At 48.3% G+C, this 23,896-nt stretch overlaps 1 protein-coding gene across 1 annotated transcript in view; it reads left to right on the top strand.

Moving 5' to 3' along the window:
• Positions 1-4,041: 4,041 nt before the first annotated feature.
• Positions 4,042-23,896, top strand: part of ABI1 (abl interactor 1) — a 73,068-nt gene continuing 53,213 nt past the window's right edge. The window contains exon 1 of the mRNA XM_026048785.1: positions 4,042-4,246. Within this exon, the coding sequence (XP_025904570.1) occupies positions 4,130-4,246 (117 nt within the window). The 5' untranslated portion in view covers positions 4,042-4,129. The remainder of the gene's footprint in view (positions 4,247-23,896) is intronic.

Consider the following 23,896-nt stretch of genomic DNA (forward strand, 5'->3'; position numbering starts at 1 on the left):
GAGCGAAAACAAAACAAAAGAGACAAAAGGAACAGGAGCTCCAGCAGAGTATGAGGGTGAACAACTGAGATGACAGGTTAAGTAAAGGATAGTGGGGATGACAGAAAAAGAAGGACTTTAGAGATCACAGCACTGGCTGGGAGCTAAAATAAGCATGCAGGTGGTGGAAAGAAGAAAGGGCTATATGAAAAACGAGGTGGAGGCAGCAGGCAAAGCGGAGGTGTTTTAGAGGAGAAAGGTCATGCCACAGTGCGGCAGAGCTACTTATTTTTGTGCCCCTTGCTTGTGTATTCGCAGGGCCGCAGCGTCGGGTGTTACCCTTGCGGTGGTGCCGGGCGGCCACGCGGAGCTCCGCGCTGCCTAGCAACGCGCGCATGGCTCCGCAGCCCCACAGGCCCACGCAGGCCATGCCAACAGCCTCCATGGCACCGCGCTGCCCATGGCACTGCCCGCGGCGCCGCCGTCCCTGCCGCGAGGCCGGCAGGAGGCAGGGAGCGTCTGCCCTTGACACGGCTGCGAGGGAAAAGCCTAGAGTGTTAGCTGAGAGGGGCATAGGCCTCGGGAGGCATGCGGGGAGCCTGGCAAATTATCTCTGGAAGGGGGACAACTCCATTCGCCTCTCCAACATTTGGACACTCTGTGATGATAATTAAAATATTAATACGCTTAATTATATTAGTTCTTAAGTAAGCCTCTGCGCAGTAGAATGAAAGCACAAGAAGGCAAACCAGTACAGCTCTGTAGCTTCTTGGGCAGTTACTTCTTCTTTAGAATAAAAGACACTGAAAAATCTTTTTTTGTCCCAGAAAAAAAACTGATAAGTATTCGTACAAGATGTCCTACTAGAGCTGCACTTCTGTAACTAAACCACAGTAATCAATAAAATACTTCTGACAGGAACATGAGGTTGGTGTTGGCAGTAGAGCTGACACTCAAGATGCACCATGTCCTCTACACTTCCAGCTCCCCCCTCACATCCCTCATCCCCCTCTCCATTGCACCGGTCAAAAGCACTTGTATGGCTCAACAGCTGGATCAGGAACAGATCCATCTGAGAAACTGTCCAACAAGATATAAAGGCTATTTTGCAACCAGCACTGCTGAAGCATGTACTGTCCCCAAAGGAGAAACAAAGACACATCAATCTGAAAACAGAACAGACAGTTACACAGCTACATAAATTACAGTTCAAGAGAAGTTACTTTGATGCTATAGGAGGGAGCATTTAGAAGTCAATTTTTTTCTGTCCTAGTCAGGAATGAACTAAGTCCCAGGAGGCCAGGGTTGCCCCTGCAGACCACCATGCCCACTGAGTGGGGAGGGATGTTCGAATGGGCAGCAGAGAGGCAGGGCAGTACATCAGCACTCTGCTCTGGATGGCATCTCATTCTGGTGGTTATCTGGATGGAGCCTGAAGAGCATCTTGCATGTTTTTTTCCACCAGTCCAGCCTTCTCAGGCAAGAGAATTAAGGGTTTTCTTTCCCCCACTTCTCTTGCACACTCTCATAAATCTTGAGCAAATTAGTTAACTTCCCATTCTAATCAAAAGTCTGTTGTGCAGCTGTGGGAAAATGTGAAAATTAAAAAAAAAAAAAAAAAAGAAAAAAGAAAATGGTTTCTAAAAGTCACCCTGGTGAATGCAGTTTAGACGCACATCAGTGTCTTTAAAAAAGGTCCACTTAGGTCCAAGGGTTTATCAGCTCTGGCTCAGTGCCGGTTGTGCTAGATTTGCGTACGCAAGTCCTCGCATAGCTTGAATGCCTCTGTGCTTTCAGGTACTCAGGAATTGCTTGGTGTACACCCCATGGACGTTCATGGAGCCAGCTTGGGTCTGGTCGATATGAAACAATAAATACCCTGAGAACTTGACATATAGGGTAAAGATACTCTGGCCATGTCCCAGAAAGTCATTCTGGAACCAGGACAAGCATGGAGCTGGATGCAGCCTACTGATCTAGTTGAGCACATCCAAAGCATGTTTCCCTGTCCCTCTCATGTGGCCTGCACTAGCAACCACTATCCGTGGTTCAGTGGCACTAAGTTAAAACGTCCTGGTGGAGCTGCTGACCTCGCTCAGTGTGGAGCCAGCCGTGGTGTTCCTGCACCCGCAATAGGTCTGTCCACATGAACCGGTTAAACCCTGGCTGTGCAAGGGAGGCCTCACTTCACGAGGCGTGTTGGAGCTGGTGTCACAAGATGGCGCTCTTTGATGCGGTCTCCCAAGCTCCTTGGAGCACGTTGAGGAAGATGGACAGGTTTGGGGTTTACGCAAGTCCTTCTGGGTTGAGATCAATGGAGGCAAAGGGGCTCTATGAGCATCTGGAGCCTCTGCTCTACTTCCTGAGCTAGGAATATTCCCTGGGGGCCACCACTGCCCGGCTCAGCTTGGGGTTCTGCCATTTGCTTTCAGTGCTTGTTTGCCCACTGAAGTGGAGTGCAACGCGTTTGGCAAAAGACACGGAACTGATGTTTTTTCTTATTGAAAGATGCTAATATTCAAGACTCCAACATGTGCCAGCTCTTGATAAAGGGCAGCAATAGCATTTGAAGAACCAGTAACTGTGAGACTTCTGAGGATGTTAACAGCTTCCACGAAGTCAGCCTGTGATCTGCAGGCAATTATAAACTTATCCCAGACAAGGGTGGGATCTCCAGCCAGACTGACTAGAGAAATCAAATTTGTCTTTGTATTATAGTTGGAAACAAGGAGAAGTCTTGTTTCCAACTATGACTTCTGATCACATTTGCCCTGGGAGCCATTAAAGGCTTGTCCATATTTCAATAGTGTTGCATGTCAAACTTGATTACATTAAAATGGCACTTCAAATCCCAAATAAAATGTTTGATTGGAAATTATATGCTGTCCTAAAGAGAGTTATCAAAACCACTTTGGAAACAATTTTGCTGGGTTGCCAAACAAATTAACCTGCATCTCTATCCCCCAGCAAGTGCTGCACTGCCAGCACTTCTCTGCTGCTGCAGGCTACACTGGAAGGTCTCTTGTGTTCCTGCTCTCCAGACAGGTGGGTTTCTGTAACTCCATCTGTGAAGACCTTCCCAGGCTATTTTAGGCAGTCTGTTCCTACTACGGTGCATTTGAGAGTGTTGTTCCCAAATATGCTGATGTTTTCCTGGGTTTCTGTGGGGCAACAACTAAAATGCAAAAGCCAACCCCACCTGTAGGCGTGCACAGAAAGCAATCAGGCCAGGGCATGAGTAATGGCCCAGGAAGCAGCTCCTTCTGGAGCCTGTTACTTACTGCAAGACAGGCTTGGACTGCTCAGCAGAGAAGCCACCTGCTATTACTGCCTTCTTTTGGGTAGGAACATGAAAACAGCATTTTACTTTCATAAATAAATAAATAGACATTCTGCTAAAGAACAACTGCACCCTTATCAGCCACATCTTCTTGGGACAAAGGCTGAAACAATGATTAGCAACTAGGACAAACGTGTGGCACGAATAATGTATGCATCCATTTAGTTCTTTTTTTGATAATAAAACTTTAAAAAAAGGTAACTGCGAATCGTCATGTCCAGACGGGTCGTAGGAAACTCTACGGGAAAGGTACCGGCAGGGGCCTCCCCGCCGCCCTTGGGGCCGGCCCGCGCGGCGCTGCCCCGGCGCGACTCCCGGCCCGGCAGGGCAGCGCTGCGGGGCGGCTGCGGGAGCCCCGGCGCGGGGAGGCCGCCTTGCCGCCCGCCCATGCAGCCTCCGCGGCGATCCCTTCCCGCGCGGCCGCCGGCCCCGCCATGTCCCTCCGCGGCGGCCATGAGCAGCGCCCGCACCGCGCAGCCGCCCTGCGCGGGCAGCGGCGCCTACGACTCCCAGCTTCCCTTGCAGGGCGAGTTTCCTTTTTTTTTTTTTTTTTTTTTTCTTTCCTCCTTTCTTTTTTCTTCATTCTTCTCTTCCTGCCTTCCCTCTACCCTTTTCTTCTTCCTTCCTTCTTTTATTCCCCTCCTCCTCTCTCTCTTCCTTCCCCTCCCCTGGCGGAGGGGCAGGATGGGTGGGGAGAGCGGCGCTGCCGGGGGCGCGGCGAGGCGGAATCCCACAATACCAGGCGGGCTGTGAGCGCCGAGCCGCCGCCGTCGCTTTAATGCAAGAGGAAGCGATGCGGAGCGGGGGAAAATGGCAGAGTTGCAGATGTTGCTAGAGGAGGAGATCCCGTCTGGCAAGCGGGCGCTGCTCGAGAGCTACCAGAACCTCACTCGCGTCGCCGACTACTGCGAGAACAACTACATCCAGGTGCGGGCACGGAGCCCGGGTCGGCCGAGGGGACCCGGGACGCGGCTCCGCGGCGCGGGCGGCGGCCGGGAGGGCTGCGCGGCTCCCCGCCCGCTCGCCCGGATTCGCTTCTATTTTTATTTATTTTTTTAATTCTTATTATTCTTTTAACTCTGCTCGCGAGACGCCTGCGTTTTCCTGCCCCCGCGCTGAGGGGAAGGGAGGGGGGATTATGTCAGTCCGGCTCGGAGGGTGTGTCCATATATATATATATATATATATATTTATTTGTCATGAGTCACATCCCGGGGAGCTCCCGGTGCGGGGAGGCGGCCGCGGAGCCGCCGGTGCCCGCGGCCCTCGCGCTCCGCGGGGGCGGCGGGGCCGGGCGGGGCGGCCGCGGGGCGCGCGGGCCGGGGCGGCGGCGGCGGCGGCCGCGAGGCGGGCGGCGCCTCCTCACGTGGAGCGGCGGCGGCGGCGGGGCCGCCCGGGCAGCCCCGCAGCGGCCCCGGCCCCGCGAGAGGCGGCGGCGGCGGTTGGGGGGGGCGGTTCAAAATGGACCTCGGGCGGGCGGCGCCGGCGGCCGCTTCAGAGCGGAGCCGGCGGCCGCTGCGGGAAGGAAGGGGCTGCCCTGGCCGCAGGCCCATAAAAAAAAAAAGGAAAGAAAAATGAATTAAATCCTCTTTCTTTGCTTCCTAGTTGTCTTGGAAGGTTAATTTGTTGAATGTAATACGGGACTCCGTGTAAGGAGCCTGTAATACACGTTATTAGGATCTTAGGCATCCCCTTGTTGCTGGTGGGGTTACTATTTTTAATAATGGAGCAGCAAACTTGAAAACCAACTGCAATAAACTGTGCTGAGATCTGTGTCTTTTAAAATGTGAGCTAATGCTGAAATTTGGATTGGAGCTCGCTAAGCAGCCATGTTTTCAATACCTTTTTTTTTTTTATTTATTTATGGTGTGTGAGGCGGTAAGAGTTAATGTGTATTTACTCTTCCGGCTTGTTTGCTCCACCCAAGGAAAGCTGCTGATATAAATGCTTCTGAGAGGCGAGGTTCATTTGCTTTTACTCCTGGGAAATATGACAAGCACACGAGGATGGTAATTGTGGCACAAGTTTTGACCTGTCTCCTCACTTTTTCTCCAGTGTCAGAAAGTTACAGGGAATCCTCAGTAACATCATTTACTTCGGGGCCCTCAAAACTTTTCTGAGCAGGCAAAAAACATTTGAGTTAGCCCTTACCTGGCTGTTTGCGAGGGGCTTTTTGACCTTTTTTTTCCTCCTTCCCCCCCCCCCCCCCCTTTTCTTGCCCTATTCCCCTGGCTCGTTTTCACCTCAAGTACCAAGGTCAACTGGATATGGAATTAGTATGGGCTGGTTTATCTGTGTACAGCTGTGTTTATCCCCTTTGGAAGGAAGCTGCAGTTCTGAAATTCCCAGCGAGCTAAACAGTGGCTCTGAGGAACATGCACCCACCTACCTTGCGTGGCACTTGGGTTAAACTCAGCCTAGTAAAAACGGAAAATATCTGAATAAAACAATTTTTTGAATGTTTGGTGGAGGGGCTTCGGGTTTTTTTTTTTCTTTCCTTCTTTTTTTTTTTTTTTTTTTTTTTTTTTAATCATCACTTTGTGCAAAGCCATCTGCTCCCTGGTCAGGCTGCTGGACAGATTATGGATGCGGTGCCTGCGGTGGCGCCGCTGCGGGATTAGGCACCATGAGGCGGGATACTGGGTTAGGAGCGTTGGGAGCGGGTGGAATAGGAAGGAAAGGGAGGAAAAGAGGAAGAGGCCTATAACCAACACAAAACACAAACTGTTTGGATTTAAGATAACTGGTTACGAATAATCAATTCACCAGGGAGCAATAAAAAAGAAGGGGGGGGAAAAAAAAAGAGAACTATATGTTAATAACTCAGAAGCACCATATGCATCATAACTCATCTTGCAGCATTTAACTCGCTCACACTGGCCTCTCTGGGCCTGGGTAGTTTTCTCTGTTCGTATGGGAAAGCCTGTGTGCTCCTTAGTGCAGAAACTGCTACAATGCCCTGTCGCCCCCTGCACTGTGTTGCTGAGAGGGAGCGGGCTTCACTGTTCTGTGTGCTGGTATTAACAATTTCTAACAACTGTAGCATTCGTTTACTCAAAACTTGTGATATTACAGTGTGAAAAAACATTGAGTTCACTTTAACAAGAATATATTTTCCTTTCATACAAATACTAAGTTTTTTTTTTCACCTGAAAAGGTATTGCTGTCTTCAAATTACACATTTGTATCTGAGAAGATATAAACCTTGTGGGATTTTTTTCTTTATTTTATTTTTTTTTAACTTGAGGTACTGGGAGTAATTCTGATAAAGCTCAGAGTCTTTCCAACTTTTCCAAGAAAATTATCTTGTGTTTTTATGGATCCTTCCCCTCACCAAAAAAAAAAAACCCCATCTTGCCCTGCCACAAAGCACCTTTCTGGAGTTTAGCTCCCCAATGGTGTATGTGATCTGTAGGCAGTAGCGTCCTTTAATTAAAGTGTTCATGACAGAGGACAGAAGAGCATTTGGGGCTTTCAAGCTGAAAATCACAGTGCTTGGGAAAGCGGGAAGTGGTTTCTTGCCAGGGCAAATGGTGAATAAATTCGAATTCCAGGCAGTAGCACAATTTGCCCTCTGGACCACAGTTATCTAGAAGGTTTATCTGATAGGGAGGGAAAAGAATCCGGGAGAAGCTGAGCCAATAACTTTGTTGTTTGTTTGTTTTTATTTTGTCTTTTTTTAAGGCAGATCTGCAGTGCTAAAAGGAAATTACAGCATGGGCAGTTTTAGGGGGATGGAGGGGCAAAAGGAGACAGAAAAAAAGAGAAGGGAAACCAAGGGCAGAAACAGGAATAAAAGGAAGTTGTGATGCTGTTCAAGGAGATCTGGGCCTTGACTAGAAGGAAGAAATGTATGAGTAATTACATTACTGCATTTGCAACCCTTATGGTTAGGTTTAAAATGTTATGTTTCTGGGTAGAAGCTTAAGCGACAAGTGGGTAGCAAATTATTTTTACTGTCTTTTAGATCAGAGACTTAAACTCTCTTTGCAGTCTTAAGAAGCAGATTTTGAACCTTGAATCTTTAGCTGACTGCTTTTTTAAAAAAATACATTTTTCTTTCTATTCTTTTTTTTTCATTCTTTAGAGTATGTCTGTGTCTGTGGTGCAGATATTTGCTTCTAAACAGGCTACTCTCTAGTAATGTGGAGCAGTGGCGAGAGGTTGAACTAACACAAATTAAGGGAACTTTTCCATAGGTCCTGTACAAATGTAAGTTATGGTGCCTTATGCCTTTTCTCAGATCCTCCTGCCCATTAATGAAATCTGTGGCTCCTCCCTTTGGGAAACATGTAATGGGTGAGAGGATATCCCCAGAGCTGGTGCGTAAAATTGAATATAGTGGTGGAGGTGCTGCATTATCGTCAATATCCCACATTCCAGGGGATCTTTATTGGCTGTAGTGCAGAAATGCCATGCAGAGGGATTCACCAGTCCCCTCCAGGTAGACTTGAATTGATTGTAGTTTTTAATAAATGTGTTTTATTAAAAGTGCATGGAGAGTTAAGCGCAGGAAGCCGGTGTTACTGTGTTTCCCTTGGAGTGACTGTGGTTGCCCCGTGCAGCCCAGGGAGGCCCCGTCATTGAGACGCCGCTTGCAGCTCTGCCCTGTGATCGAAACGGGCCTGCTCCTCCAGTCCTGTTCGTGGTTGTTTGTGCTCAAATGGGCTTCTAAAGGGCCTGTGAGAAGCAGTAAAGTAAAAACTTGGAATGCAAAGTATTTATGTAGATTATGATATTGATGGTCTCCACTGGGTAGAGTTAGTTTGGAAAACAAATCAGTCAAAGAGATTTTAAGGAAGTGAGTGTTGCACTGCTTAAATTCGTGATTGCTGCTGCTGTGTTATTTCTTCCTGCAGCTTCCAATTGCTAGTATGGAAACTGAGCAGTGGCCTAAAGAAGCTGTTCCCAAGAAAATGGGCAAAAGCAGGGACAGGCTTCAGTGTGACCACTATTGCAGGAAACGGAAGGTGTCTTTCAGCTTGGTGGAAATGTATGTATGTGGTTCTGGAGCGAACGTTACAGGTTTCCCAAGCCCTGATGTAGTTTTTCGAGTGCCCATCGAGGAATCCTTTCCCTTGGATAACTGAGATGTCCTGCACTTCCCTGCGGCAGATGGGATGCAGTGAAAAGAAAATACTTGTTTAATTCTTTTCTTCTTCTTCTCCGGGACGTTGGTAACTGATGCAACACAAGTTACTTGCCAGAAGTGAGGAACGAGGCTTAGCTTAGTGCAGTACAAACAAGTTCACTCCGAGTGTCTAATTCGGGAAATGACTGGGAAATTTCAAAGGATAAACTGCTTCAAGTGTCACTAACACAAGTCTTCTCTGTGCCGTGAGAACTTGCATGCTTTTAGGTTCATAGATTAATTGGTTTGTATTGTGAGAATAAATACAGTGATTTTTTTAATTTCAGTGCTTTTTTTTTTTTCCCCAAGCATTTTACAGAACAAACAAATTAGGCCAGACCACTTTCCGTAGCACTGGAATATGATCTTTGTGCTATAAAATTAGAGAAAGCAGAGAGAAAATGTGGATGTGCTGTCTAGTATCTTTTGCCTTTATTAAGGAAAGGCAATAGCTCATGCTTTACACACTATTTTTTTTTTTTTTAAGGTAGGTTAACCAAATATTTGCCCTCAGTATGAAGGGTAGGGGTTATTCTGCCTTTTTTTTTATATTATTTCAGATTCAGTTGATGGTTTGGACGTGTATTTCTTCCATGCCCATGACTTGTCTGTGTTTCAGAAAATAGAGCCAAATATTAATCTCTGAAGCAGCAGGAAGACGACAGCCCAACTTCCCTGAGTTGGGAAGCGGTCGCTGCGTTAGCAGGAAACGTGTCCAAGCGTGGTGGTTTGGGGCGCCAGCCTGAAGCGTTTCCTGTGACCCCGTGCGCTCAGCGCAGGGAGCTCCAAAGGAGCCGCCAGCCGCTCCGGGAGCCCCTGCCCCGCCGGCACCTCGACCCCGCCGCCTTCCCGCTGCTGGTGAACACTAAAGCATCGGCTTTGCTCATCGCTGCCCGTCCTGGGCCCAGCTTTGGGAAGGAAAGAGAGGGTGTAAGGAGGGGTTGCATCTAAACCTTCACTCCTCCCAAGTCTAGGTTTTTTTTCCAGGGAGCAACTCCTGCAGTAAGGAGAGAAAATGGGTGATTAGGGTGGCTCATGGGTGGGTCGCGGTGTAGTGAAGATAGGAGCGGTCTGAGCAAACAGGAACTTTGCAGCTCTGAGGGCTGAGCTGCTCTTAGTATCTGGGTTATTGATTGAAGTTTGGCAATGAAAAGCAAAGCCAGAAACAAAGGACCTGTGCTGCTTCCCAGCATCTTTGCCTGGTATGCTAGGCAAATAGCATGGCCTTCAACATGTTCAACAGCCTTCGCTTTGTAGGAGTGTAAAGGGAGGCATGGAGCTTATAACTGGCTAGGGAAAGGTCATACAGGGACATGCTGTTGGATTTGGGAACAGAACCTAATTGTTCGGGGCTCTCTTTCCCAACTTGCCTCTGTTGTGCACTATGACATAGCAGTGACTGCATTTTCTCAAAAATACGTAGAGACAGTGGAATGAATCCCTTGGGAAAACACGCATCTGCAACTATCATTAAACTCCCTAGTACCAAGTGCTTTTCAGGAGTTTGCATGTGTGTTCTCACAGAGCCTGAAAATGCGAGGCCTCTGCTCGTTCTGCAGCCTCTGGGGTTTCGTGCTGCTCACAGTGCTGTGAGGGCTGATGGGCTTCGCTGTCTGGGCGGAGGCTCCAGGAGAAGCTGCCGGTCCCTCTGTGTCACAGTGGGCGGCTCCGGGTGCCCGGGTCGTGGTTTATCCGCCGCGGAATGGGTGGGAGCTGCGAAGGACGCGTGTCCGCTCGGATACAATCGGGCAGCCGTCGTGGTGAGGCCTGGTCTCTGCTTTGCTGTGTCCCTGTAATCCTTCATCAATAACGTGGAATCAAAGGATCAGTTATGTGACTTCATTTGTTGTTACCCAGTCGGAAATGACTTGAGGTCCCCCAGTTGGCCGGCGTTGAAGCTTGTTCAAAATGAGCTGAGCGGGTTGAGATGCAGCATCCTGCTCCCCACGGCATTTGTGCTGGCAGAAAGGGTCTTGCCCTGGCTCTGCTTCCCCTGCTCTCCCTGCCACTCTGCGTGCCGGGGCCAGAGGCACCCGGGCTTGGAGAGATGGGTGGGCTTCTTCCCAAGGATCTTCCTTTCTCCACCCCTGCATAACGGGAAGTAACTGCCGGGTTTGTGGGAGCAAATGTGGCTTCTCGCTCTGGTTCTTCCCTTTTCCCGATGTCCTTGGGAGACTTTCCCTGGTGCTGTGGGTGGGCTACAGAAATGCCCCATTGAGCCTCCCAACTTGCACAGGCCTCTGAAGGCCACGACGTGTGGGCTGTGACGGGCTCTCGTTGGAGCCCTCTGCGCAGGTGACCTCCCTGCACCCCAGCCTGTGGCACGTGCTGCCTGTGGCCCTCCAGGGCCCCCACAAATAGCTCATCTGCTCTTTGCAAGGAAATAAAAGATAGAGCCTTAAAGCAGCTGGACCCTTTGAGGAATCTGTTCGTCACAGGGCAGATGAAAGCAGAGCTCCAAACCTCCCCTCTTGCTGTTAGAGGGAGTGCATATTTTTTTCCTGCCCTCTCTCCCCCAACAGGTTAATAATGTAAATGCCACCTCCATCTGCTATTACTCAAATAAAAGTACTTGCTGCTTCTACATGTCCTGAGCGCTGTCAAGAGGACCCTATAAGGATACCTGACAGAGGGTAGATTTGTTACAACGATGCATTTAGTTTAGAAAGAGGAAAAAGGTAACTTCAACTTGGGACAAAATGTGACTGCAGCATTTCCCATGTGGCTTGTAAAACTCGCCAGTCTGTATGAGCATGAGATGAGGCTGGTAGCCAGTAACACCTGCCTGGTGACTAATTTCACAAAACAAACTAGTTTTACTCCAAAAAAGGTTGACTTTTTATGAGATAACTTTATTTTTTGCAACATTCTTGACTGAGAGCCCAGATGAGGTGATTTGATGGACTGAGCTGGGCTCTGAAAGCCAAAACTTAACTGCGATTTGGGCCTCTCCTGCAATAAAGTCACTTGATAACTGTTAGAGCAGGTAGGTCCCATCTTGCATTTTCTGGCACCATCAAACACTCTCCAAGAACAGTAAAGACTTCATCTCTTGCACCGAGGTTCAGCTTTCTTAGGGGCAGGGAAAAATAGATTCTCCAAGAATGAAGAGCTGTTGCCTACTTCATACTTTTTGCATGCAGAGGATGTTGATCTTCTGTTAATGTGCTAAGGTAGTGTGTGTATTCCCTCCCTTTCCAAACAGCCAGGCATATGTGACCAGGCATATATGCTCTTTCCCAGCAGAAGAGCAAATGTGGTACTTCATGTGCTGTTATTATAGAAGACTGATTGCTATAGTGATGAATAGGTAAAGAACTTGTGGAGAAGAGAATCCGTATCTTTTCTTCTTTTCCCAATTTTATTCTAAACATCAGAGATGGATCGGCGTAAGACTTTTGTAAGAAAGCAGGGAGTTATCCAAGTAGCTGGAGAGGAGAAACTTGCTAAATCAGTGCTGATTTCGACATCCTCAGAGTTGACTGTAACGTTCTTATTGGGTGGTTTTAATATTTCCTATAAAAATGGCTTGTTTAGTGCTTAAATCATAGCAAATTTTTGACGTCTTTGGAAGAAAATGGAGACGTAGCCTCTTCTGCCCACGTTCATGCCGCTGTTTGACCAGACGACGCTTCTTTCAGGCTGGAGGTTGCCAGGCAGGATCCCTCCCAGGGCTCCGGCTTTCACCCTCTGATCCCCTTTTTGTGTCGGGGTCAGTGAATCTGCTGACTGGTGTTTGTGCCGCTGCAGTCACTGTCAGCTGAGCATCTTATTGGACTTGGGCTGTAGTCCCCGTGCAGGGACTTTACTTTGTGGTGTGCAAAAATAAGAAAATACCTGGGTAAAAGGAGTAGACACGAGCAGAGTGTGGAGGCGGTTTCCCCTGCGTGGGGCGGCAGTGCCCGAGGCGTCGCAGAGCCCTGACTGTGACCCGACCCCATGCGTGTGAGCGCAGGGCGGCCCTGCCGGCGCCTCCCCGCTCCGGGAGGGCCCGGGAGCCCCGCGCGGCCGCAGCCTCCCGGGCGCCTCTCGCCCTGCCGGCTCCTCGCTGCTCCGGGCGCCTCTCCTGGCTCCTCCGGCTGCCACCCAGGCACAAGGGGCTGCCGCCTCTGAAACGGCCTCCTCCCTCTCCTTGCCTCTTCTTTCTGTCTCCTTTCGGATCTTGTCTGAAAACCTCATTTCCCTTGCCTCTCTCTTTTAATTAATCTCTGTTATTTAACTGCATATTTTACTGCATTGCATTTTAAATCATGCAGCTATTTTTCTCATGGTGTATTGCAGACAAACAGCTTCCAGTGCCGTGGGTTTGAATTGCAGCTAATCACATAAACCAACAGCTGATGGAGACACTCATGTACCAGTGTTTTCCAGATGCACTTCTTCCTTCCTGTGAGGGTGACAGAGCCCTGGAACAGGCTGCCCAGGGAGGTTGTAGAGTGTCCTTCTCTGGAGGTCTTCAAAACCCACCTGGATGCCACCCTGTGCTCTGGGTGTCCCTGCTGGAGCAGGAGGTTGGACTAGATGATCTCTAGAGGTCCCTTCCAGCCTCAACCATCCTGTGATTCTGTGACTCTAAAAGACTCCTCGATGCCGTGGGTGTTCCCTGCTGCAGCAGGAGCACTGTGTGTTCTCTGAGCACTGAAACAAGCTGGTTGCTTTCACAGTCCTGAGACTGCTCTGGGGACACTATAAGCACATGTCTTAAATGGCAGCTTCTTTTTTTTTACATTTCTAATGTCTCTTTACACTTGAAAGTTGCAGAAAAATGTTGGTATAGATGTAGTTGAAGCTTGAGATCTTATAATGCTTCCTACAAAGTGAGGGGTCCTTATACCGCTTGTGTAAGTGGTCGTGTCATTTCTAGATATATGTCTCATTCCTCTTTGGCCGACTCTCCTTTAAACTGATGGAGAAGAATCACAGTCAGGAAAGCTTCCTAGCACAAACCCCTCCTTTGCAAACCTGCTCTCCATGAACCTGCTCTAAAATCTCTTCTGGCAATTGGTGGTTTTGTGTGATGAATATTGAATGCTCCGAGACTGAGAGAGGCTCTTTCTGTAATCACGAAGGAGACTTGATTGCTGCTGAGGGGAGCAGTATGTGGGTATATGGTGTCTACAGACTGAGCAAAGTAGAAAATCTGTTGCAGTTTTTTTATGTGGCTCAGCTGTGTTGAGGAGAGAAAAGTTGGATTTGGTTCTGAATGCAGAAAGTACAGAGGATTCAAGCTCATTCCTCAGACATGAGAAGGAATAATAAGCAATAACCTATATTGGGTAACTTGATGCCTTGCTGGTGTAAAATGACATTGGTGCGGGGTATGGTTGGAAAGCAGATTGGGGTCTTGGGAACGACGTGAGTTACTGTTGGGGAAAAGGCACTGAGGGATGGGGCAGAGCTCACAGATCCACTGAGGCGGGAGGGCCCCTTGGAGACCGTCCTGGCCGCTCTGAACAGCGTCCGGGCAGTTCTGAGCAGCTCTGAGGACGGAGGTTCTGCAGCGTTGGGTCTTGGGCTGCTCGTACAGTTAAAACCCTTGAGTTTTCCCCTGTTGTGGTTTGTGGCTGTTGCCTCCTGTCCTGTCTGGCACCACTGAGAAGAGTCTGTAATGGTTTTTGTGTCGCTTGAGCCCTGCTCCTGCAGGACTCTGTGTATCCTTTTCTGCAGAGCCTCTTCCCCAGCCCATTTGCCCAACAGAGTTGGGTACCTGTCTTCTCCATGGCTCTTCAGCCACTCCATGAAGCTCTCGGTGACATGGTAGCAGAAGGGCAAATACTACTAATATTTTTATTAATATAACTGCAACAGCAAATACTAATTTTTGCGTGGTGTCTACAGCTGAGCGCTAGAGAAGCAGCTTTATTTTGTGCAGGTTGCTGCTGGGGTTCCTGCAGCACCAGGTGGTGGGACCTGCAGGGACCTCTCTGGCTCCACAACGTCCCCCTGGGCCGGGGCAAGTGAACACAGGGAGCACCGTAAGTCAGTGTCACAAGGCAGGAGGCCTCTTAAAATCAGCCTCAGAGAAGCTGATGTTTAATGGAGCAGTGGGGAAGGAGCTATGCAAATAGAGGATATAAATAATGAGTGGAAGGTGCCTATTTACTTCCTTACGTCCTCAGAAAGTGACTGAATGCAAACAAACAAAGACAGAAGTTGAGACATGGAAAATGCATCGTTGCCATGGATAATGGATGTGGAAAATGTGGCTGTTTGTGGTGATAAGAAAAACTTCCTCTGGCCATTACAAAATTGAATTTCTGTAGTTGTTTAGAGCAGGAAAAAATCCTTCCATTTCCCTTCAAAGGCAACAAGGTGAGAAGCGAGAAGATAGGAGGTCGTAAAAAAAGACAAGTCTCCAGCGCTGCTTTGGATACATTTTCAGTCCTGTGTTTGATTTGTTATATTTGTTGCTAACTTCCCCCACCACACAGCAGCCAAGATGTATATGTGCATGTGTGTGTGTAAATATATGTATAAAATACGCACATAAAGTCATTCAACTCTGAACTGGACTTGTCTATTTCCTGTAAAAGAACTTGCTTTTTGCCATCTTTTGCTTTCTTTATTTTTCTGTTGCTAATTTTAGGGCTTTCTTTTTTCTTTGTTTACCCTGTTGGCATTTTGAGCGATGGTGGTACATTTCTGGCTCTCCTCCCCTCTCTTGTGCCACTTGCTTCAGTTGAGATCACACAGTATTTGGATGATCTTCCCCGTTTAAGCTCTTCGCAATGTTCTTACCAACCACACGCTCAAATATTAACATTATATATATATAAAAAAAAATAGTTCTTCAAATGGAGGCTCAGTGTCATGTGCTCCAGAGCTCTAGATAATATCTATTATTATCTATCAGATAATCAAGTTATACGGTCAGCTCCAAGAGGGCTCCCAAGCCTGAGCCGTGTTGTCCATGTGGCCGCATAGGAACAGAACCGGGGTTGGTTTTCTTCATCCCTGCAGTTCTCGGGATGTTCTGGTCATTAGAGCCCAAGCAACTGCAGGGATCCCAGCCCGCGGGACCCTCTCTTTTGTGGTGTGTAACCAAGAGAGGAGCTTTTTTTGTAAAGAACCTCCAGATTTAAGGGGCTGCTTTTGTTTGTTTGGTTGGTTTTTTTTATGATCCTCGGATCTGTTGAATCCCTTGGTTTCTCAGACACTCTATTTAAGAAAGAAGAGAAACAAAAATTGGTCATTTTGGAAGAAAATAAGGCAGTTGAACTAAATATATAAAAGATATTTTTAACAAAGATACTGGAGTTTTTTAATTATGGCTAGCTGTACAGTGCATGGTTATTGTATTTGACACTTGTTCAAACCGAAGCAAACCTAAATAGAGAATGGAGCATTGTGAAGCATGGGCCGAGAACTTGACACTGTAATGATCACCATTTCCTCCTTTGCTTTTAAAATACTTTCATGTTTGGGAACGGCCTTACCAGAAGCCACCTGGATCTTGAAGTCGTGGAGCTGGTGTGTGAGTAGTGACTTCCCAAACAAGGGAGCCCTCCCTGGGCAAGGAGTCTCTTGCAGGCCCCTATTTTTTGGGCTTTGGAAGACCTGAATAATCCTTGGTCCTATAATCTAATGCCTCAAAGGTCTTCCTGGTGCTTCGGGGGTGCTGGTGACTTTCCACACCTCCTTCCTCCTTCCCTTCCTGCTCAGGGGTCCTGGGCTGCCGCTTCCATGTGGAGGCAGCTTGGAGCCGTCCTTTGGCAGACACAGACCTCTAGTATGGAGCGTTTGGAGGGAAAGGGGCTCGATGTGGGCAAGGGCCTCCCCTCACCAGCCTCGAGCTGAGGATGGCAGAAGTTTTTGAGCTGTAGGTGATGCCTGTGAAGTCTTTATGTCCCCTCTGAGGAAATGGGTGTCCTCGGCAGGTCCTGTAAGGCCAATCCCAGGCCCTGGAGCGAGTCGGAGGGAGGATTTCGAGGCGTCTGCGAGCGCTAATGCGCCGAACTTGGCTCAATTGGAAGACGAGGCTTCTGCCCTGGAGCTTATGTTGTCTGAATTACGCACAACAGAAAATAAGACCCCGCAGACCAAATTTGTCAGTTTTACTGCATCTGCAGCCTTTGGAAGCCCTGTTCACGGGGTGTGCAAGATCTGTGAGGAGGTGGCACGTGGCCCTCTTTACTGCTGTCAGCTCAGCTCAGTGCTGAGGCCGTTCCTGCTGCCTGCCCAGTGTATAACTGAAATATTAACAGTGTGTTGTGCCAACATACGTGTCCACCGTCACATCTCCTCTGTCAGGTTTGGCAGGAGAACCGAAAATTGGGCTTTCAACAAAAGATATAGAGTAGGTTGTTCCTTTATAAGGGCAATGGTTCAGTCCAGAGGCAACCCGAGTGCTCCTTGCTGCGCTGGGCAGAAATGCTGCTCGCGGAGCAGCTGGCACAGATCTTGCCAGGCTCCATCTGTCGACGCCGGCGTGGCCTGGGGGTCGCTCTCCCATTGCATAGATGAGGTTCCTGCTGTAATGTCTATGGAACGGATTAAAATGGAATTCCTTAGTTGATTTTTTAAGTTATTTACTGTAAATAATGCAAGTGTTTTTCATAGGCTGCTTCAGAGCCACTAAACTTTGCTTCAGAATATTACAGATGCTATCTCTTGTGGAATGAATTTAAGTAAAAGCCTGTATGAGAGTGAGGAAGTTGTCAAGTTTGACCTCCCAGACATCCTTCATGTACCTGCAGGCTTGACTGGGCTGGATCCCATGAGCCCATATTGGAATAAATACAACACACTTAAAGAAAAGTTAATGTGCGTGTTCATTTTGCATTTATTGTTATCAAGATTCCTAAATTTTGAACACTATGGTATATATCTTATATACATACCACTTAAATTCCATTTTGGATTGAACTCCCCTTAATTAAGAGATATTTTCTTCTTGTATCCCAAAAGAGATGGTTATCAGAAAAATCAAGACTCTTCATTTTAAAGTTATTCATCAGAATGAAAAGCAGCTCTGGTCTAGAAGGCAACATGCAAGGACAGGGCAGATTGGCCACATTGGTCTCGGCCCATAGAAATGCTAATTGGCCATCAGGGCTATTCAGGAGTGGCCAGGGGAGTATTATTGATGGAAATGAAGGATTTGCTTGGAGCTGATTATCCAACATGCACAGGATTTGGGGGAAGGGCCTGTCTGAAACTGAGCTCATAAATCCTGAGCAGTGGGTTTTAGACTGTTCCATATTGTGAGTCTGTTAAACAGGAATACTTGGGTATATGTCTTGACTTCTGGGATGCAATAGGTGACTGGTCCATGATTTTTGTTACACAAAAGAGTTTCCGTAAGAGCCACACGGGGATCTCACGCGTGGCCTGCGCTGTGGCGGCTCTGTGGTGCCCCACACAGACACCAGCTTCTTGTGCAAGGTCTTTACCTGGGAGGAGAGATTCCAGTTCCACCAGTTCCTCTGCATTTGGTGGAGCTGAGCACGGTGTCTTATCTTGGGGAAGCTTCATACCACGGGCTGCCTTTTTGTTTCTGTAGCTGCTGGAAGTTCAGCTGGGCTGGGCTGAGCTGGGGATGCTGTCCTGGCTCTTTCTGCTCAGCATTCCTCCCTCAGTAGATGGGAAAAATTACTGTGGAGCGAATGGGCTTCAGAGTCTCGTTATTCTGTCTTTAACTGGATGTTACCGTTCTGTGAGGTTTAAAATGATTGTAAATGATTAAATATCCTTGTGTGCTTCGTTCAGCAGCCAGTGCTTTAGGTGATTAAGAACTTAGCGAATGTAGCTGATGGCGCCGTGGGCAGGGAAAGGCTTCTTGGATGTTCTGCTCCTCTTTCCTTTTCCCTGCCGTCAGTGCGGGGATTGACTGCCAGTCCCCTGGAGAGGAGGCTTTGGACAGGAGATGCGTATGCTCACTGACTAACATGCTGCTATTAATAGTTTGCAAGCTCTTGATAATTAGAAATCTTGAGCTTTAGAAATTTCCCCTTTCCCTGGCCCCAAGTTCAGGAATGGAAAAGTAAAACAAAATGACAAGCAAATCAAGTCAGACGCTCCAACAGTTTTCTGTAGGAAGTGCTCTGTTTCCAGTCTTTGTGGTTCGTGAAGTAGGAGATTTGCCTGTGCTTTGGAACCTGTGGGGTTTGGCCCTTAGGTCGCCTTCACAAAGTGCCCCAGTGGAGCCAGCCGCCCTATCAGGCCGTCCTTGTGTCCAAGTCCCCTCCTTCCTTCGCCCCCACGCAGATGCCCTCCGTAAAACTTGCCCCGGTTGTTGTCCGCGATGACAGCAAGGATGTGGATGGCAGAGCAGGTGGTTCCAGCGGCCGAGTGTGGGAGCTGGTTGCTGTGGGATGGGGATGCTGAGCAGAAATGGTGCATGCGGCAGCCTGGTGGGCCCCTGAAGTCTCCAGTGATATTTTGGGATGCCTCCGTGTGCCTGTAGGTTGGGCAAAGGTTGAGCTTAAATTCTGAGCTAAGTCTCCTTAGAGTTCACGCCACCCTGCCGATGCTGAACAGTTTACAGCTGTTACACAGGTAAATACCAGACCTAGCATAGCCCTGAGGATACTGTGACATGCTCAGTGTGCCATTCCCTCAAAGTAAATCCTAGTCTCAATTACTGCAGGAAGAAGAATTTCTTGAATAAGGCTGCTTTATGGCTTGAGCATAACAAATACATTCCAGGAGATGCTTGATCTGTCTGATTCCTGCTCTGGGATACTTTAGGATAAGCCACTCTATTTTTGTACTGCTCTTCCCATTTTAGTTTAGCGTTAGGACTGTGCCTATAGCTAGGGAAACCCTGTGTGGTCCCTGGTGAGAGCTGCTGGTGGTCTCCACAGCCTCTTTGGATCTCCTTGCAGGGCCTCCAGATGGGCCAGGAAGTTTTCAGAGCCTGGAAACTCCTGAGACCTGCTGCTGTGACTTCCTGATTTTACTTCCTTCTGATTTATGACTAATTTTCTTTAGTAATAACTGTTGGTAAGAGGCCCTCCCTGCCCAGTCTATCGCAATGCAAGCTGTGTCCCCAGCTTCCTAACCAGCTTCATCAGCTATGGATAAGAGGGAACTGTGTCTGTGATCCATTTCAGTAGGCAGCTCCTCAGTGATTTACTGTGACCTCTGGGTTTGCAGTGCTTGTGCTTAATATTCAATGTAAATTAGGCTTAGGATGGGTAAACATTATCTAATGTGTGGGGGATATTGAAAATTTTGAGACCCGTTGCTGCAACTTGGATGCAAGATACTTTGGCTGAGCTGAACGTACACTAGTGATTTAGAAGAGCTCAAGCTTTTGTCAATACCAATTGGAAGTAGATAGTAGATAGTAAACTCTTAATAGTGGAGTGTGGCTTTCTGAGTTAAAAGCCTTATCAAGTCCCTAAAGCAGCAGCTTCAGGTCTGTGGGCACATCTGAGATCTCTATGTGGTGTCATCAGCTCTTGCTTCAGGGAGGTTTCCGAGTGATCCCATTGCTGATGTGGAAGCCACTTCTCTTGAGGGATGAAGTGTTGGCTCTGTATTGCAGTGTCACCAGCCAAGTTCACGGGCAGGTTTGGTACCGACAACGAGGAGTCCCCGTAACCCCTGCCCGGATGTATGTGCCCATCCTTCCATATGAGCATTTCCAAAGTGTTGATAAATGACCTGTAGGTTACATCTCACTAAAGGAGGCCAAAGGGAAGGTAGTATTAGGCCTTGCACCGTTCATTGATATAATGTATTGCATTCTGCTACATATTCAGTGCCTTTTGTTTTCCTCCTTGGTCCAATACTGAAGTTTTCTGTCTCTAGTTCTTCTGTCTGCTGCTGCGTGTGAAAGAATGGGTCTTTGCTCCAGACAAAGGTGGGTGAGCGGTAAATGGTAAAAGGTAGTTACTGAAGTAGAGATTGGATGTGTTTATAGGTCCTTTCAGGCCACAAACATATTCTGCCACTTCCCCAACTTTTTCCTGGAAAAAGAAGTATTTATGGCAGTGTTGGTTTGGTATCACCCACTTAACACAGAAGTTTTGGCTGGTTTGGGAGCTAATTTCCTTTTAGCCTCGATGCAGGGCCAGAACTCAGAGCTGAAACCCAACCCTTTGGTGAGGCCAACATGACTTGGAAACCTTAACTCTGCCCCTGACTGCCTTACAGGGAAGTGCCTTGTGCAGGCAGCATGGAAGGGCAAGTGGCAGCACTAGGGAAATGCTGACAGTTCTTTGTGGGACAGCTTAGTGTCACCCTGTTACCCTAAATGCAAGGGGCCTCTGGATGTAGCCATCCCATTTTCCTGCCTAGTTAGTTGATGAAAGGTAGGGGAGAAGACTTCTTTTAAAGCTGGGAAGCCAACGAAGGTGCAAAACTAGGTTATTAGGCTGTGGTTGTCTGGAAGTGAGTGCAGTGCCCTGCTGAACTGGTTAAGTGCATGTGGACAATAGCAAAGGCCAAGCACGTCCATCCCTGCAGCTTGATGACACAGGGACCTGGCCCTTGGATGCAGCGCCAGGCACCTGGGGAGGTATTGGGCCCCATGCAGTTAGCAGCTCTGTTTGACTTAGTGATTTTGGGGCTGCTCTAGGACAATGCTCTATTAGCAGTTTGTAATGTGTGGGTTTTTCCCTATAATTGAGGTTGAGCGAATTCCAGGAGAAAGGGAGAAACGAGACAAATGGATCCATTTCTGTTGGGGCCGCCTCCCTTGGTGTGATCTGAAGAGCAGCTTGTTGGCCCTTGGCAAGGGAGCCAGCTCTTCCCATGGGACACGTTTTATTATGGGGAATTTGGAGCTCAGCAGAGAGAGCTGAAAAGGAGAGGGGAAGCAGAAGTCATAGAGGAGGCTCTGAGAGCAGCCTGCTGGCAGCAGCACGTCCTGCTCCCATCCTGCTCCGGAAAACGCGCCGCCGTCTGAGCTCCCAGGGCTTGGAGGAATCCTGTGCCTTTAGTCTCATGCCGAGCGAATTAGACGATGGGAAGGGGTCGAGATGAAAAATATCGAAAGAGGAGGTAGCCTGAACGCTGCACAGACAGTGATTTGAGGGGATTTGCCTGTGTGGGTGGCAGTCTGGAGAGAAAAACATGGACTGCTTGCAAGTTAGAAAGATCAGCTGCCGAATGATGGACACGCTGTCCGACCTTGCGGCATGGCCGGGCTGAGGGATCAGTAAATAAGCTCCTGCTCTTCTCCCACTGCGGCAGTTGTTTTTGTGGGGGGTCAGTTTTTCCAGTGTAGCAATTATGTAAAGTGCTTTTAAGGAAGCTTTATGATACAGGCTCATCTTTGACACAGATAGGCAGTGGGGGCTGCCCTGCTAATTTCACTGCGGTTTTGTGTATCTGCCTGGATAACAGGCATTGACTTAAAGGGGTTAGGAATACAGGTGGGTGTTTTGCCTAGGAGGGAAATTTCAAAAGGTACCATGTTATTGCGGCTTAATGAATTTTCATTTTGCTACTGTTCAAGTAATTCCTAACTCCTGTTGGGAAAAGAAGCCACTTAGCTATTCAAATTTTAAAGGGAATGTTAACTGCGGTGCTCAAGTATGACACTGAAATACCTTAAAGCATGAAAACATGTTCTTTATCATCTGTCCTACGTCTGTGGGTTGCTTTTTATTATTATTATTTTATTTGCTTGAGAGAGATGGAAGAAATAGCAGCTGAGCTCTGGCAATTCCTGCTTTCTCCCATTGCTGCCTCGTAGCTCCTGGCTTCGCTCTTTCCCCCTTCCCGTTTTGCCTGCTGTGCAGAGCTTGGAGCTGCTCCTGCAGGTGCCAGCAGCCCTGATTAAACAATGCAAAACTCTACTGCACGTCAAGTTATTTTTAATCTAAGCTGTTATGGAAACTGCAAAGTGAAACTGCCAGAGTTATCTGTGAAGCCTGAGAAATTATCCTAGCCTAATTCAGCTAGGATGGCAAAGGCATTCAGTGGCACAACTGTGTTTACCTCATCTTGCTGCCAGAGCAGTTGTTTGGGCGAATAACTAAAACTTGAGGTGCTTAGTCAAATAAGGACAAGGCATTTGATCAACAAATCAGTAGAGAAAAGAAAAGGCTTTTTATATGCTGAAGGTCTCTCGTTTGATAGCACTCAAGTCACCCGGTAATTGAGCGCTGTGGCTTTGTAACCTGTCAGTGCGGAGCCTCACGCTGGTTTGTGAAAGCTCCTTAAGGAAACTGCTCGACTAGAGGCTGCAGCCCTGCACTTGGGCATCCGTGAAGTTGGAATTACAGCGCCCGGCTTCTCATTAGCTGCGTGTGTTGCAGGGAGCCTTTCATCTCCGGGGGCTTTGGAAGTGCTCCCTGTGCTGGGGAAGCTCCAGGAAAATCCAGTGGGCTCCATGCGGCAGCCGGTGCTCTGGAAGCCACTGCTGCTGGTAGCTTGGGGTGTAAAATGCTGCTGTGCATAACCTGCATGCGTGGGGAAACTCCCTTGTTGAGCCTTGGGCAGTTTAACGGGCCCTTGTTCTGGAATCAAGAAGATAACTCTCACTAGTGTTGTTTGTCAGATAGAAATTTAGGTAATGTTTTTATTAGGTAAAAAGCATCTTTGTTTACATTCAGAAATATATAAAAAGTGGGTTTTCAGCATAGCCTGGCTGTAGTCAGTACATGCAATAGCTGCTTTACCCTTTGATGACAACTGACATCACTCTTCTTGCTGCTTCCTGCTGTGTTCACTTTGGGAAGCCGTTTGTGCAGGGGGGAATATTTAGCTGTTCCAGTGAGTGTCCAACCCGCTGCCCTCCGAACCGGGACTGCGTGGGCCGTGTTTCCCACCTGCGTGGCAGGAATTCACCCTCGTTCAGCATTGTATAACTGAAACGGCAGCAGAGCTTCCCTCGGGCTGCAGCTTTGCGAGGCAATTGTGCTTCTAGCTTCCTGACCCTCTGGAAGCAGGCAGAACACCCTGGGAGTTCAGCTGGAATATGGAGATGGAGGCAGCTGAGACAGGGCTTAAGCATGAGCACTAAGTGCATTTGAGCTGGCAGATGCAGAGTGGAGCTGAATGCAAGCTGAATTTTTTATTCCTTGGCTGCTTTGCTTCATACTGTAACATTGCGTAAGGTTCTCTCCCCTACTTTTTAAATTTATTGAAAATAGAGATAAACAGAAGTCAACTTGGAAGATGCTGTTTATTAATACACGCTCTTCCTTCTGGTTGCTGAGGCTGCCTGTCCTGCGAATAGATGAAATGCAGAAGCAGCCTTGCTGCTACTGACTCATCTGCTGGGACTCCTGCCTTGTGCAGAGCACCTTTGCTCCAAGAGAGGGGAAGGAAATTCCGCAGAGCTGCAGTCTGCGAGTTGAGTAAGAGCGAGAGGCCGCCTGGAAGCTCCCAAATGGGGAGCCCCCGCAGGGCAGGCGGCCTCGGGGGCTCCCCTGCCCCTGGGGAGAGGGCGCCTGCGGCTCGGGTGCTGTCGTGGAAGCCGCTGTGGGGAGTATCTGAGGAGGCTGCGGAGGCTCCCGGCGCGCGCTGGGATGTGGGTCCGTGCGGCC

The sequence above is a fragment of the Nothoprocta perdicaria genome, unplaced genomic scaffold (assembly GCF_003342845.1).
Source record: "Nothoprocta perdicaria isolate Ctin4 unplaced genomic scaffold, notPer1 scaffold_57, whole genome shotgun sequence".
Taxonomy (NCBI): Eukaryota; Metazoa; Chordata; class Aves; order Tinamiformes; family Tinamidae; genus Nothoprocta; species Nothoprocta perdicaria.